Source organism: Penicillium samsonianum (assembly GCF_028829775.1).
Source record: "Penicillium samsonianum strain IBT 33392 chromosome Unknown utg000007l_segment0_segment0, whole genome shotgun sequence".
In the NCBI taxonomy this organism is placed as follows: domain Eukaryota; kingdom Fungi; phylum Ascomycota; class Eurotiomycetes; order Eurotiales; family Aspergillaceae; genus Penicillium; species Penicillium samsonianum.
Genome location: NW_026643265.1, coordinates 1,158,170 through 1,173,511, shown reverse-complemented (window position 1 = coordinate 1,173,511; position 15,342 = coordinate 1,158,170). Strand labels below are relative to the sequence as shown.

The following is a 15,342-nucleotide window of genomic DNA, read 5'->3' as shown; positions in this document are numbered from 1 at the left end:
TCCGCGGGTCCAGTGATTGACAAAACCCTATGTTGTATATAATTGAAAGCTTCATTTAGCCCACATGAGGAAGAAACTGTTAAAAACTACATAGAGGTTTCTATATGAAGTCTTAATCTGGGTACTGGGCTCAGATGAGAATGTCAAAAAAGAAAGAGCCCTACCTTTCCACTTGTAGGCATATATATTTACATCTAATTAGGAAGCAAGAAATGGAAAAGTTCACGAGACTTCAAAATTAAGCAATGTAGCTGCTACGAATGATCTAAATAGTCTAAACTACGATGGCATCAATATAAATTTGCCCGTGTGCAAGGTTTGCTTGAGGGCAAGAGTAAAAGAGATAGCTCAACCTACTATGGATGCGATATTAGAGATACCAAGTCAACAGTATATATTGTATAGCAACAATTTTTGAAGCGATAGTAAAAATACGTGATATACGTGATATACAGATTAGCATATCGGGACATTTCAACAGTTAGATATGTACTCCGTACTAAGCCACAATAAAAGGACCCACGTAGTTTATGATGTACCTTATGCATATAGCATGACTAACTTCATATTCCAGGGTCTAAATACTCCGTACGGTCGTACAAAGTGAACCGTCAGATAACGGAAGTGATGCCAGATAGGGGAAGATCTCTTGCAATAAACAAAACGAGCCGAACCAATAACATGACCAGTCCAAATCGCCCAACATTGAGCATACCCAAAACGCCTCAGCCCCCCCAGCCTCAAGATTTTCACTCACTAGCTCACTAGCTCACTAGCCCAATATGGATCCCGCCCTACCTTACTTCTAACACAGCCAAGGTATCCATTCGAAGGAAAAAGAAGCGAAAAAAAAAACTTCCCCCCTTCCGGAATCCACTCGAGTCCGCGGAGTGTCCGAACACATCCTAAAGAATGAAACTAGTAAAACCCTTCAGCTGACTATTAACCCGTAGCGGCGCCCTATGCCGACCTAGCCGCGATGATCTTACACTATCTCCCTTGGCTCTGATCTATCTATCTTATCCGGCGGTGAAGATCATTGCGTGCTGGCGAGCTGCACTTCCATTTGGCTGGGAACGGATTCTGCGCGCTCGGGGCGCGGATCGACGAGGTCACATGCGTGATTCTGCCGGTTTGAATGGCACTATTTACTATACTACTGCTACTTGCTACAAAGTGCGGAGTAGGTGGAAAATGTTGAGGATTTTGAATTTTTATTGGATTGTTTATTGTTTTTTTCTGTGGGGGAAGTTCAGACACTTGTTTCGTGTATGTACATCGGCTGGGATGACAATGTCTTCCCCCCGATGTTTCAACGCTCCAATGCACAGTCTCGACCTTAAAAAAGGGAGAGCTGAATGTTGGGCCGCTATCACAGATAGCCAGAGATGAGAGGGATATGTAATAAAATGTCCATATGACATGAAAATAATGAAATGTCCAAAAATGAGGGTTCGCCCAATGCGACCGAACCAAAAACGCCAGAAAAGAGAAGATGAGAGATGGTAATAATAAGCTAGCTCCAAAATATCGTCATAAAAGCATCAGGGTATCACGTTTGTATCGCTGGATGATGGTACACAAGGCAGAGAGAGAGGTAGAGAGTATAGTCGGGATCGTAAGTGGAATATGTATGAGTGATCGAGCTTAATCAATAAGCCTCGATGATGGTCTGCTCTTGTGCACCAAAATACCCTTGCTCAAAGAGATGGGGTTGATCAGAGCCTGCCAAGGCAATAGCCGTGGTAGCAGGCTCCTTTACATCGAATGCCTCCAGCGTAGGCTGGGGCGGGGAGGGCGGCGTCGCCTCGTCCTCGGACTCTCCATCCGAGTCAGCAAGGAGCTCAGGCGGCGACTGTCGTGATGGTGAGCGAGTCAAGCTCAGCTCGTCCAGATCCTCCTCGTCGTCGTACTCAAAGTCCGAATCTGTGTCGTCATCTTCCTCCTCTAGCAGGTCCTCCTGGAAGTGAGCCGCCACTGGTGATGGGGCGCGGCGGCGGACAGGAGTGTTGATAACGAATTCAGACTCATCGTAGTCGGAGTCGTCGCTGTCGCTGTCGCTGTGTTCGGAGTCCAGATCGGACGCATCCTCTGCGTCCGAGTCTTCCTCGGGCTCTTCGACCACAGTCGAAGCCCATTGGATGTGTTGACGAGAGGAAGAAGCAGCAGCCTTGGTGGCTCCGCTGACGGTCTGGTTGAACCAGCGTTCTTGTTCACGCTCGGCATCAGCCAGGTCGTACATCAGCGAGTCGAGGAGGTTGGCGTGGCCAACGAGCAGGCGCAGGTCGTGGTCTGCCCGGGAAGCTTCATGAGTGAGCTTCTTCCGGGCGGTGTGGGCGAGGTAGTATGTTTGAGTGATGCTCATTTTCTTTTGTTGGCGACGACGGAGGAGAGAGTCAAAGTAGGGGGAGGGTTTGGAGGTCGAGGTGATAGAAGAAGAGTCCATGGTGGGCCAGAGGAGCTTTTGAAGGATTATTATGACTCTTTGGTGGTGACTCAATTAGGCGTCATCCAGTCACAGTGGATCGTCGTGGGGCGGTGTGATCTAAGGGATAAGGGGAGTAGATCAACTTCGTTATACATGAAAGTATTGAAAGTATAGATGGTAGATCAGGTTTTTGTTCCAGGGGGACAAGATAGTGTAACAGGTTTAAGAAGTAGATGAGATATCAGAAACAATTCCAGGACAACAAGTTTATATTTAATCTGACAAGGCATTTTTTTTTTTTTTTTTTGTTTTGTCCGATCCACCCGAAACGGATTTTACGGATGATGAGAGATCCACCGGAAATAAAAAATGGAGAAAGGGTATACGCCGAGCCCGAGATATGAATAATGCACTGTTCGCTTCCAAGGTTCCTGGGATTTCTAGATCTTCACCGCTACGTTACACATTGTGCTTACTTAGGGTACCTACAACAGTTCTAGATACTTAGAATATTTATACAGTACATATGTACCTACTCTACATACAGTATACACAATTCAAAATCCAATTCTTAAGATCAATGAGTCACCTACTGTTGTACGGCACTCGGATGACCAATCCGCCGTGCCGTGGTCCGCATCGGAGGATAGAAAACCGATCGGAGTATCGGTCGCACTTGTTGCCGTTTTAATTTTTTGATTTTTTGATTTCTTAATTCCTTAATTCCTTAATTCCATTATTTCCTTTCGTGGTTAGTTTGATTACTGATACACTCATTAAGGTTCCTATCGAGCCTTGGAAACTTCAGGTTCGGATTACATAGCATATCGATTTCCAATCACTGTCAAATCACATCATCATCTATGTATCAGATCTGAATCCATGGATGTCTCCGTAGCTGACAATTACGATCGCTGACAATTGCTTTGACCACATGTCGACGTGTCGGCTTCCTATCCAGGTATCCAAATTGACATCTAATGAGTTGGCATGTCAGCATGGAGGCTCTTGAAACCTTAGAAGCCAAGCCACATTGTTCCGTATGCGTATTCTGTATTATGCAACACTACCCCTCGCCTGTACTCTGTCCTAGACGAGTACGACGAGTGCCCAGCCTTGGCAGTATTGACAGACTAGCATTCCCCAGGAATTCGCGATTGACCAGGAATCCATGCATGGGTAGGCAGCGCTGTGGGGAACGCACAGGAAGTACTTAACCATTGGCATGCACGGATCCTCATGAGGCCATGAGGCAGCATAGTTCTGACATCCCTAGCTAAGACAACGGGGTACTCTATCCAGATTTGCTCATTGCACAGTTCTACAGCGTTGCCTACACACAATTTACGTCGTGTACGGACATTCCTCAGGTGACACACAATGAGGCATTGGTGGATCTCATTGGTCCCCACATGAAATCTGCTCAAAACAGTGCCTGACACCGCGCCCTGCAAGGAGGGGGTTAGATTAGGTGTTTCTCGCTTCGTGATACAGGTACAATGTACAGATGTACAGTCCTTACTGCATACTTGAGCCATGATAGCGTGTTTGGCGTACGTCACAGACCTCAGACCTGCCAAGGTGTCCTGTTTTTCAGATGCCTTGGACTTTCCGAGGTAGATCTTGGCATATTAGGTAAGATCCATTCGGATATCACCGAGCCACCTGGCAAGGCTCCGAGGTTCCAAGGGTGCGGCTTGGAGATGACCTAAGCACTCAAAATGCCCCAGGTGGGTAGGTGGTTCGCTCGCATGGCTTCCCGTTTCGAAACACTCCAGGGCTTTGATCTCCACTTTGTAGCCCTACGGAGTACCCGAATACGAAATGTCTCAATTTTCATCTGGAATATTTTAATATTTAGGCTTCTCTCACGGTCGAAGATGTTCTATCATGTAATCAACCTTTCTTCTATCTTCCATGTAAATTGAGTACGAGAATTGCCCAATTGGGAAACGATGAGGTAAGGTCGAGATCCAGCCGCAGTCCAGAACAATTGAATTCAGGGTCTTTGTCAAGAATAATCGGCCAACTAAGCCGTGGCTGGTTGTCAACCACACTTTATTGAACGCCCAATAATCGACATCGGATCTTCGGCGTTTGGCTGCTAATTTTCCGAGATCCACTGTTCATGACAGGTATGACATCAAGGACTTCGGCTTCGGCCGTTTGTTACTCTGTTGGCCGAGAGATGGATTTTGATGTCTACTGGAGTGGATTGCGAAAAAATATGTTTTAGGCGGATTGCCAATTTGCCTAACCAGGTTGATAGCCTAACCAGGTTGATAGCCTAATCAGGTTGATAGCCTAGGTAACCAGGTTGATAGCATATGGCATGATGAGCTGAGATTGAGGAAGAAGAGACGGGAACCAATTATTTACCAAGTGTATCTTGAGGCTGATAACTATCAGTACATAGCTTATACACTTAATTCCACATTAATAACCAGCATATGTACTCATACCCTATCAGGGAAAGTAGCTCGCAAGGCCCTGGAGAGGAGAGATTCCTCCGACCCTCGGCGTTAAATCTATCCGCGCAATTCAGGCAAACTCCGTTTCCGAGTTCCGGGTCCGGGAGGATCGTGCACTGTGCACACTTTATGCTATGCATCCCCAACCCACGTTGCCAATTCACGTTAGCCCCATTAAAGCCCTGACTTTGTCCACATAGGCTATCGTTATCACTCACGGGTGATCGACACGTGAACAAAACGAATGTGACTCGATCTCGGGACTTCGTTGCCGGGGCTCGGAACTGATCGTCGTCTACCGCTAGATCGAGCTTAGATGCGGGTTGATGGCTATGCGGCACATGTCTACGGGGCTGGTCGGATGAAATGGTCCGTGTGGATTCACTACTACAAACTTTGTAAGATAAGTTCCTCGTGACTCATGACGATACTTTTTGAGGCCTTTTTTCTAGTCTATCGTGCAGGGCACGGTTGGCGGTTCCTCGCTGCGGCCACGGAGATTAGGATTTATGCAACGTAAGCCTGTCCGCTGCTAACATATCCATGGATATAGTTATACCTTATCGTTAGTTAGTTAACTAATAAATAATTTATAGGTTGTGGATTTAATCATCTTCAGCCTGCAAGCAAATGAACACTGCGTGTAGTTATCAGAACAAAACCAAGCAGCTGTAGGGTTGAAACAAAGCCAGGAAACAAATCTTCAGGGCAATGTTGGCGCTTTGATCAATCTCTGGCCTTTTTGTCCCCGTGGAGACTTGCCTATCCATTGATAGGTGGTAGAAATCAAGCCACGTGATAGCGTCATCAATCTGTATCTACATAGCTATGTAGTATCGTTTGGCACCGTCAACATCAATGCAAAACATGTACAGATCACCCTCCAGCTTACGAGAAAGAGAATTAATTCACGCTCAATTAGTCGCATTCAGATTAAAAAACAGTTGATAGTCAAGTGACGCCTTGGCACCAGAGACTCCAGCAAGAAACAACCCTTCAAGATTTAGCAAGACACATATATCCTTTGACACATCCCTTCAAGATATCTCATTTCAAATATATGTCTTGAACAACTCATTGCCAAGGTGATCGACAACAGCGACAGAGTTGTCAGGGTCGGACATACGAAGATCAGCATAAGCAAGAGCACGATCAATAGTCATCTCGATGTTGTGCAGGTCACGGGCATAGCCATGGAAGCGAAGCTTGTGAAGAACAGCCCTGATCCAGTTGACACAGTTCTGGGGCGGATAAGCACCCTTAATCGGCAGCTGAACAGACTGGAGCAGGATCTTGATAGTCTCGGGGCCGATTCCATCGTTGACTTCGCCGATTGCCATTCGAATGAGAAGAGAGGCACACGACTCCGGGCGGACGTTGGTCTTGACACGGTAGGTCCATTGGAAGTCGGGGTTGAGGTCGCGGCGAAACACCGGGTCGGGCGAGGATCCATCAGTCACGTCGTAAGCGTAGTAGCGGTCGTTCTTGGTGTCCAGGACGAGGATGCACCAATGGTATGCAGAGAAGCCCAGGCGCTTTCGGTAGTCGCCAAGAGAGAGCTCGCCGCGGTGGTACACTGCCAGGAACAGCTGGTAGGTGTCGGTTGCTGGGGAGCTCGGGATGGCTCCCCGATCGGGGGATGCATCGCTGATCTATGTGTATACTCTTGTTAATCGCTCTTCTGGGCTTCAATTTCGAAGGATTAGACTCACAGGAAGTTCAATTGGATACATAGTCATGGTGCCTCGGAATTTGCACGGGTCTGTGTGTGGTTGGGATTGGTCGAACGTTTGTTTACTTGCTTTTCTCTGATCGAGCTCCTGAGCGGGAGCCCTCAGCAGCTTTTTGCCTTTGCTACGCTACCGCCTGAATGGCGTTTTAAGGGCAATTCAGTCGGTGGTGCCTGCCTAAGATGGCTATATGAGACCGACAGTCTATTAATGACTGTGGCGAAGAGAAACGGGACTCTTTGCAATTTTATATCCCGAGTTTATAGATATTTGAGGCTATACAAATCCCCGCGCACGGACCACCCTGGCGTATAGTTCGAAGGCGGCCAACCACCCCCTCGATTTTCAACCCTAAAGGACCGAAGCTGAGCATAACTAATAGTAAATTATATCAAGTTAATAGGTAAGAGAGAAATGAGAAGTAAGTCAAAGGAATTGGATCAATCGAAAATGGGGACTGGCTCTAGCTCTAGCTATGTGGTGGACTAGGATGATAGTCTGATATTTGGGGCACATTGGCACAAACACATAATAACACTTGATGACTGTATTATTTGTAGGCTACATAACAAAGAGATATTCTTTCAGAACTGAGCTTACTTTGTCTAGGAAACATCAGCACAGATGTATATAAGAGACAGCTAGACTATACAAAACAATCTGCTCAAGCATCTCATTGTGCATTTGTGATCTAAGTTTGCTCTAGGTAACCATCTCACATTGAATATAGACATGAATATCCGAACGAAAAGAAGAAATGCAATCTGGACATGAGAATCATAGAGAAATCCCATAACGCCTGCCCAGAGTAACTTAATACTGATTTCTAGCAAGGTGATCAACACTTGGTATGCAAGTCTGTTACACAAGCTCTGCCCTTATTCATCTCAAGGCAGAGACAAGAACAGCTTCTTCAACTTAGGATAGTTAGGTGTGCCCAACCCGGTAGCCGGATCCCATCTGCATAGCACGTCAGTAAAAAGCCCGTAGCCAATGTAGAATAGTGTACTCACCCTGGAATAGCACTGAAACCGTCCGAGTCACATCCAACATTGGTACCGTTGGTGATATCGTTAAGAACCTCCGGGTGAGCGTAAAGCACGGGGTTCACGAAACCGATAGGGCCCTTGCCCTTGTCAAGACGTTCCTCGTTAATCTACCAAGAGCAGAACCATTAGCACAGTCAACAAACAAATCCGAATTCTCGACTTACCAAATTCAGGACCGAAGCAAACAATGGCGACGCCAAGCTAGCGCCATAGTAGTGATGAATCTTTCCACCAGTATAAGCAGGGAACACGGCGCCATTGGCCGACACATCGGGATAAGCACGACCAATACGGTTGTAGAGACCCTTTGTCTTGTTTACGTTGACTTCCAGCTCGGAGTAGTACGGGTAAGTCAGCTGAGCCTTCTTGAAGTACTTCTCCACGGCTTTCTTCTGGTACGAAGGCTGCGGGAAGTAGTTCGAGAAGCCGCCCGAGCTGCTGAAGTTTGCGGCATTACCACCCAAGTCAGCGTGCATCACGCTCTCGGCATCATTGATCGTCTGGTCCGCGTAGAGCATGGTGCCTCCGACGGAGGTCACGTAGGGACAGTTTGAGGGGTATTGGGGGTTGAAGATCTTTCCCTCGGGTCCTAGGCATCCGTTGGCGGATCCGTCGTTGTGGAAGGAGGCGACGCCATAGTCGCCAGAGGCGAAGAGAATGGAGTGGCCCTGCAGGCCGAGCTTCAGGAACTCATTACATTGGCGCTTGGTGTAGGCGATGGGGAGATCGGCTTCGGCTTGTCCGTACGAAGCGCTGATGACGTTTGTGGGCTTGTATACACCGCATTGAAGCTTGCCTGTTGTTGTTGTGTGAGCGATCAGATCAGTCTAGTTGGTGGAAATGGTATGTTACCTTTGTAGCCATCAGGATGCGGGTTGGGGTAGACTGGATCGATATCAGGGTTGTTGCCCGTTTCGCCGAAGGCGCTGTATGTGCAGTAAGACTGAAGTTGTTAGCAGTATCCATTTGATTTTCAAAAAAAAACATAACATACACCATCGAGAGCATCAAGGAAAGTGTTGAACAGGTTGGTGGTCGCAACCTCTTTCGGTTCATAAATCTGGTCATCAACCTGGTAGAGAGTCACGGACTGAGGGTAGATAAGCGCATAACTGGAGTCGTTAGCAAAGAACAGAGAAGCAATTAGAAAAAGCGAATTGTACTTACGCCATGTCAATGTCAATATCCGATTCACCAGTATTCAGCGGGCTGTAATCAGGCACCGAGAAATTGGCTCCATCAATCAAGGCAGGAATGGGATAAGTGCCCTGAGGAATCCAAGGAGCATAGTCCTTGTAGTAGAGATCAAGATCCGACTTGGCGAAGTAGTCACCCTGCTCATAGAGACCAAGCGAGTTGCCCTTCTTTGCCTTGGTGGCATCTGGAATCTTGTACAAGGCCTTGATGCAGGCCGGAGTCATATCAGTTCCGCATCTCTGGAGATCCGCAGGAAGTGACTTCGCCTTCTCAGAAATAACCGCGGTTTTGATAGAGTCATCGGCTTCCACTGTGCCCTTGGAATGAGCCAGGTGCGACACTCGCTTCGCTAGGGTGCTCTTCTTAACGATGGGACTGAGCTTGACTCCGGGAGTGATATAGTCAATGTGCGCCTGGATGTGCTCGGGGACGTGGTACCTAACGCTGTTAATCGAAGAGTCCGAAAGTCGGGAGAAAGCAGCAAGAAGACTTACTCCTCGCAGCCGATCTTCATGCTGGAAGTGCTAGCATGCTCATGTTCATAAAACTTAGCCTTGAACAAATCCTCCGCTTCATGCGCATAGGCATCAAAAGCCAACCATCCCTTGTTATCGGAGTGTACAATCCGGGACCCATGAATCCCAGAGGATTCAAGCCACCGACGAACAGAGTCAACAGAATCCTTTGAAGGAGCGAACAAATCATGAACTTCTTCCGCAGACAAATACTGCCCATATTTGGGAGATTTCGGGTCAGAACTATACAAGTATTAGTGACTGGGGCGCATACCATGCAAACACACGCAAAAACAACTTACACAGCCATGAGATACTCATCACCCTTCTCCAAATTATTCTGAGTAAGACCGATGCGCACAGGCAGCACGGAATCGCGCTTGATGCGCTCTCCTTTCACCCAATCCACATGCTCGCTTCGCTTTTCATGTAAAACATGCTTGACCGGTGCTGGGACAGCTCCAGAAAGAGCCGCGATGGCCAGAGCGACAAAAACCTGACGTACCAACATCTCGAGAAACAATAGAGCTGTGATAATACCCAGCCATCCTGCTGGGACAGGGGAATTCCCCCTGATATATACCTAGGTAGTACACGCGGGGACAGCAAATCAGAATGGCCTGATTGCAACCCTAATTTCCCGGGTCTGATGACGAAAAAGGTACCAATTAAGCCTGCAGATCTGATTGGATATATTCCGTAGTATCTGCAGGATGTTTGAGACGCTAGAGATCAACATCCCTAGCGGGGATATTGACCTCGATATCTCTACGCGGGATAGCCCAAGGGCATAGTTGGCAAGTTCTGGCTGATATGAAGACGATCATCGCAATTTCTGGGGCATATTCTGCCAATGTTGTGTGTCATTGCTTGGTTGTTGCTTGGTTGTTGCTTGGTTGTTGCTTGGTTGTTGCTTGGTTGTTGCTTGGTGTTTTAGGCTTATCACAGGAGGCGCTAGTTTGATGAGTACCCCCCTCGTTACGGAGCTCCGACGGAGAAATCCATTGATGCAACAACAGTTCATTTTGAGTCGAACTAGAGATACAATTCCGAGGGAAACTTGTAAAAGTTGTTCAGACTTTGGGATCCTTCGGGAAACAGAAAACAAGTATCGGATCTGGGCATCAAACCCTACATGCGACACATCAGGGCCAAGGTCTTTAAGAGTCGGAGGGAAAACAAAAGGGACATCCCTACTTTATTTGCTTTCTCGGTAGTTATTAAAGGATAAAGGGGTTAATGTAACAAGCTACTATGTAGCACGTACTCAAAATATGTGTATAAATTTATCTAAATCAAAAGGAAAAACCTGACATCATCATCATATCGAATATCCATCAGTGGAAACCACATAGATGGCATCCTTTTTTTTACGAAAGGAAAAGGGAAAGGGGAATAGAGGGAAAAAGACCGAAAGACGACAACCAGTAGAACAATCTAGTGGTGGAAGAGACGGACGCCCTGCTCGACGAAGGTGATGCCCAGCTTCTCGGCAGTCTCGAAGACGGGGGTGTCGTTCTGGCTGCCAGTGGGGGCGGCAATGTACTTGACGCCTGAGCGGGCGGCACGGAAGACGTTGTCGATGAAGGGGAACTAGAGACAATTAGCATTTACCACGGAAGAAAAAATGTGGGCGGAAATGGGGATTACTTACGAAGGCATCGGACGAGACAGCAACCTCGCCGAGCTTCTGGAGCCAAGCCTCACGCTCCTCCTGGGTGAAGGGAGCGGGGACCTCCTCGAAGACACGCTCGTACTCGACGGTCTCGGCGTCGGTGCGGGGGGTCTGGCCCGAGCAGAGCAGGTCGATGGCGTTGGACTTGTCAGCACGCTTGGTGCCCTGCTTCCACTTGATGCCGATGACACGCTCGTGGAAGCGCATCCACCAGTTGTCGGCCTTGTCGCCGGCAAGACGGGTGCAGTGGATACGGCTCTGCTGACCGGCGCCCAGACCGATGATTTGGCCGTTCAGGGCGTAACAGACAGAGTTGGACTGGGTGTACTTGAGGGCAATGGTGGCGACGGTCAAGTCACGGAGAGCAGCCTCGGGGAGGAGAGGTAGTGCTCTTGGGGGTGATGACGGTGTTGAAGGTCTTGCTGGGGGAGATGACAACGTCGTTGCGGTGCTGGGTCAGCTGGACACCGTACAGAGTGCGGGTCTCCTCGGGTGCCGGGGTGTAGTCCTCATCCATCTGGAGGACGAGGTACTTGCCGCCCTTCTTCTTGGAGAGGATGGCCAGAGCCTCGGGCTCGTAGCCGGCGGCGATGACACCGTCGGACACCTCACGCGAGATGATCTTGGCTGTGGGGACATCGACGATGTCACTGAGGGCCAGAATGTCACCGAAGCTGGACATGCGGTCGGCACCACGGGCACGAGCGTAAGCCTGAGCCAGACCGGAGGTCTCGATATCCTTGATATCGTCCACCATGTACACCTTGCGCTCCTTCTCGTTCAGGGGCACACCGATAGCGGCACCAGCGGGGGAAACGTGCTTGAAGCTGGCGGCGGCGGGGAAGCCAAGAGCCTGCTTGAGCTCCTTAACCAGGGGCCAGGCGTTCAGGGCATCGAGCAGGTTAACGTAGCCAGGAGATCCGTTGAGGACCTTGAAAGGCAGCTGGCCCTGAACCATGTAGGCAGAGGCGGGCTTCTGGTGGGGGTTGGTGCCGTAGCGCAGCGAGAGCTGCTGCAGACCGTTACCAGCATACTCCTTGCGGAAAAAGCCTGAGATAGCGGAGTCGTAGTCGGCAGTCTGCTCGAACGCCTTGAGGGCGTACTGTTTGCGGCTAGCCTCGGTGATTTCGCCGTCCTCGAGCTCCTTGAGGAAATCGGAGTAGTCGCGGGGGTCTGACAGAATGGTCACACGCTTGTGGTTCTTGGCCGCAGCGCGGAGCAGAGTCACACCGCCAATATCAATCTCCTCCACGGCCTCATCGATGGTGACGTTGACCTTGGCGACGGTCTCCTTGAAGGGGTAAAGGTTGCAGACGACGTAGTCGACCTTGGAGATCTTCTGCTCGGCGAGATCCTTCTCGTCGGACTCGATATCACGGGCGAGGATACCACCGTGCACGGCGGGGTGGAGGGTCTTGACACGGCCACCGAGCATCTCGGGGGCTTTAGTGATGGCGGAGACATCCCTGGGATTGGTTGTCAGTTTCTGCTTTCGTTGTATTTCTTTGCACCATGACGACAGAGGTAACTCACTCGACAGGGAATCCAGCCTCACGGATCATCTTAGCGGTACCGCCAGACGCGAGAAGACGGACTTCCTGCTTGACCAGACCCTTGGCCAGGTCAAGCAGACCAGTCTTGTCATAGACGGAGATGATGGCTATTCAATTCGAAAATAAGGATATTAGAATTGACCTTCAACTACTTTGGATGAATAATATCATAGTCCGGGGAACTATGAAGCCAAGAGTGACATACCGGACTTTTGTTGAGACATGATGGATCCGACGGTCGACACTAGATCTGTTAGAGGAGAAATCCCCAAATTGAACCCGCAATCGAAAGCAATTGAGATAAGGAATCAAATGACATACCTAAAATCAAGCGAAGAGGGTATAACAAATGACGAACTGAAGAAAAAGAAGAAAATATGACTCGCGGGGTCGGACCGATTACGGCGGCGGGGCTTGATAGCAAAAGTTGTATTACGTGATCGACCTCAGCCCACTATGACGCCAGCCAATAAGAGACCGACAATATGAAGAAGGCCTTAGCGTGACACGTGATCTTGGGATACATAAGAGATTTCTGAGAGGCGCCATCTTCTCTTTCTTTTTTTCTTCTTCATGAACAACGCAAAACTCACATTCTACTCAAAAAGCGTTCCTACGAAGACTCGTCTGATGAAGTACGGAAATCGTATAGAGAATGGAGACCAAGTGCCAACTGGCGAAGGTGTCGATCTTGGGTGCAGTGCCTGCTTGACTTCTGGTCATGTAGTAGGGATTGCAATGATTGATTCTACATACCAATCGAAAATAATAAATATTATTGAAACTTTTCTTGAAAACTTCGCTTCTTGTAATCATTGTAAACTTTTAAGAGTTCTTTAATAACTTACGGAGTACGTAGTACAGTCCTTTCCTTCCGTATGTAGGGAAAAATCAGAGCGGAGCCGATTTCTATTACAATTCTTTATCAGAGCCATAAATTATTTCAAATGTACATTAAACGTTCCCTGCCCTCTATAAGGCCGTTCCCCAGAGAAGCTCGAGTCCTTGATCCTAAACCAGGAAAACCCAGACGCTTTTCGAGCCTCATGGCTTCATAACATCTCTGACGCCAGCTCCGATGGCAAGCTGACGGCCAACGTTTCCAAAGCACACGCATGCGCAGAAAATTACACTGGCAACCCAAGTGCGGACCGCAATGCTCTCCTGTGTGATGCCTGCTCCTAGTACATTCTCAAGTCCTGTTCCAGTCAGAAGACTGGTGCCGAATGACGGGCCAGTCGACGTGGGCACAAGCTCTGGCTTGAGGCCAATAACCACTCCCATGCCAGCCAAGCCAACGGTGGTCGAGAGGACGAAGCCAGTCGTAGTGCGGTCAATCAGGTACCAGAGAACGGGGTTCGCGAGCGCGAGGGTCAACGATGCTTGCGTAGTAGATTCCCAAGGGAGTTTCCGCTGTAAAAAAAAAAAAATCGAGATGTCAGCATTGTCCCATAGAAATAGAGAAAGACGGGAAGTGTAGAAACACCTGTCCACTTACCATAGCAAATGCGATTCCGACAAACGCTCCAACACTGCGGGCAACTGTAATCCAAGACGGGGTGCGATCCTCACTCTCCTCCTCATCGGTACTCGCAAGCTCCGAATCAGACTCGCCCTCACGCCAGCTATCCAGCCAAGGAAGCAGATTACCCAGAGCAATACCAGCCAAACCCCAGAAAGCCAAGTACTGCCACGAATCGTAGTAATGAATATTCTCCAGCTTGACAGGCGTAATCCAATGGTTATCATGAAGATGAACTGTGATCACGCCGTAAGCAAGACCAAAGCCAAAGAGCAGCACGCTGCTCAATGCCTGCGGTAAGATCACGCCCCGGAACATCCCATGGCTCAAGCGAGACCGAGTCCTCTGCAGCGCCATCCGCCGCGGCTCAATGGCCGATTTCTCTGCTGCGCGCTGCAATGGCTCGGGCGGGAACTCTGATGCCGGGCTGTTGGCTTCCGTGCCCCAGGGGCTGGACTCGTCGCGGAACCCGTCAAATGCCGTCGGCGAGTAGATCCCGTACAACGTCGACGAGGTCAGATTCATCACTGATCCTGTGCGGCTCACGCTTGTTGAGTTCGACGCGACGTCTCCGTGCGGGTTCAGGTACTCGGTGCTTGTTGACTCGGCCGGTGTTGGGGGTCCGGATGACTCGGTGGAAGCGGGCGTCAGATCGAATGGTCGTCTCGGGCGTGGACGCAGGATGCGAGGCTGTTCAGTCATGATGAATAAATGGGTTCTGGTTTGTGTTGTGTGTTGGTTTCAAGACTCCTCGTTTCTGTTGGGGTTCTCTTGGGGGAAAACTGAGTCTCCGATTGCCAGCGCGACAAAAGACAATCTCTGGATTGTGTTTGTCCCACACGTTTGGGTGATCTCAATTCTGTAGGTAGAGCTGTAATATATTGTACAAGATGCTTTGTCCGCGTCTGGGAATGCGTCAGAGGCAAAATGTGTAAATATGGGGAAAGGAGAGAATCAACTGGGGCAGCTTAGCGGGATATGACGCTTACCGGAAATATAAACTTCCTCGGAGAAATTGGGCAACAAGGGTTACCTTGCTATTTATCTCAGGTTAGACCAGGTTAATTCAGGTTGGGAAGAGGAAAAAGTACAAATATGAAGAGTCTCAACAAAATTGCCTTAGGAATCCGCTTCGTGCTGTTGGCCACACCACTCTGCAGCTTTCGTATCCACTCTAAGACCGAACTCCTGTTACTCGTATG

General features: G+C 48.9%; 5 protein-coding genes across 5 annotated transcripts; all 5 read right to left on the bottom strand.

The window, feature by feature from the left end:
- Nucleotides 1–1,651: 1,651 nt before the first annotated feature.
- N7471_011273 (uncharacterized protein) lies at nt 1,652–2,446 on the bottom strand (the record flags this gene model as incomplete). Its single annotated transcript, XM_057283992.1, has 1 exon — nt 1,652–2,446. One exon carries the CDS (start codon nt 2,444–2,446, stop codon nt 1,652–1,654), a length of 795 nt encoding a protein of 264 aa, XP_057130258.1.
- Nucleotides 2,447–5,951: 3,505 nt separating this feature from the next.
- On the bottom strand, nt 5,952–6,638 carry N7471_011272 (uncharacterized protein; the record flags this gene model as incomplete). The annotated part of the gene is made up of 2 exons (XM_057283991.1): nt 5,952–6,551; nt 6,612–6,638. The coding sequence occupies 2 exons, from the start codon at nt 6,636–6,638 to the stop codon at nt 5,952–5,954; spliced, it is 627 nt and encodes a 208-aa protein (XP_057130257.1).
- An 878-nt stretch (nt 6,639–7,516) lies between these two features.
- On the bottom strand, nt 7,517–9,901 carry N7471_011271 (S53 family peptidase; the record flags this gene model as incomplete). Its single annotated transcript, XM_057283990.1, has 8 exons — nt 7,517–7,589; nt 7,643–7,785; nt 7,843–8,474; nt 8,531–8,621; nt 8,673–8,790; nt 8,846–9,313; nt 9,370–9,633; nt 9,693–9,901. The coding sequence occupies 8 exons, from the start codon at nt 9,899–9,901 to the stop codon at nt 7,517–7,519; spliced, it is 1,998 nt and encodes a 665-aa protein (XP_057130256.1).
- Nucleotides 9,902–10,654: 753 nt separating this feature from the next.
- On the bottom strand, nt 10,655–12,978 carry N7471_011270 (phosphoribosylaminoimidazolecarboxamide formyltransferase/IMP cyclohydrolase). Its single transcript, XM_057283989.1, has 6 exons — nt 12,940–12,978; nt 12,824–12,862; nt 12,599–12,725; nt 11,539–12,531; nt 11,045–11,516; nt 10,655–10,983 (listed from the first exon to the last, which is right to left on the bottom strand). Exons 2-6 carry the CDS (start codon nt 12,840–12,842, stop codon nt 10,828–10,830), a joined length of 1,767 nt encoding a protein of 588 aa, XP_057130255.1. The 5' UTR covers nt 12,843–12,862; nt 12,940–12,978; the 3' UTR covers nt 10,655–10,827.
- Nucleotides 12,979–13,662: 684 nt separating this feature from the next.
- On the bottom strand, nt 13,663–14,842 carry N7471_011269 (INSIG family protein; the record flags this gene model as incomplete). Its single annotated transcript, XM_057283988.1, has 2 exons — nt 13,663–14,031; nt 14,117–14,842. The coding sequence occupies 2 exons, from the start codon at nt 14,840–14,842 to the stop codon at nt 13,663–13,665; spliced, it is 1,095 nt and encodes a 364-aa protein (XP_057130254.1).
- Between the last annotated feature and the right edge of the window lie 500 nt (nt 14,843–15,342).

Coding starts and splice junctions, on each gene's coding strand:
- N7471_011270 (XM_057283989.1), bottom strand. Junction 12,532..12,598: donor GAGGCTGGATTCCCTGTCGA/GTGAGTTACCTC, acceptor AACCAATCCCAG/GGATGTCTCCGCCATCACTA. Junction 10,984..11,044: donor CTGTCTCGTCCGATGCCTTC/GTAAGTAATCCC, acceptor AATTGTCTCTAG/TTCCCCTTCATCGACAACGT.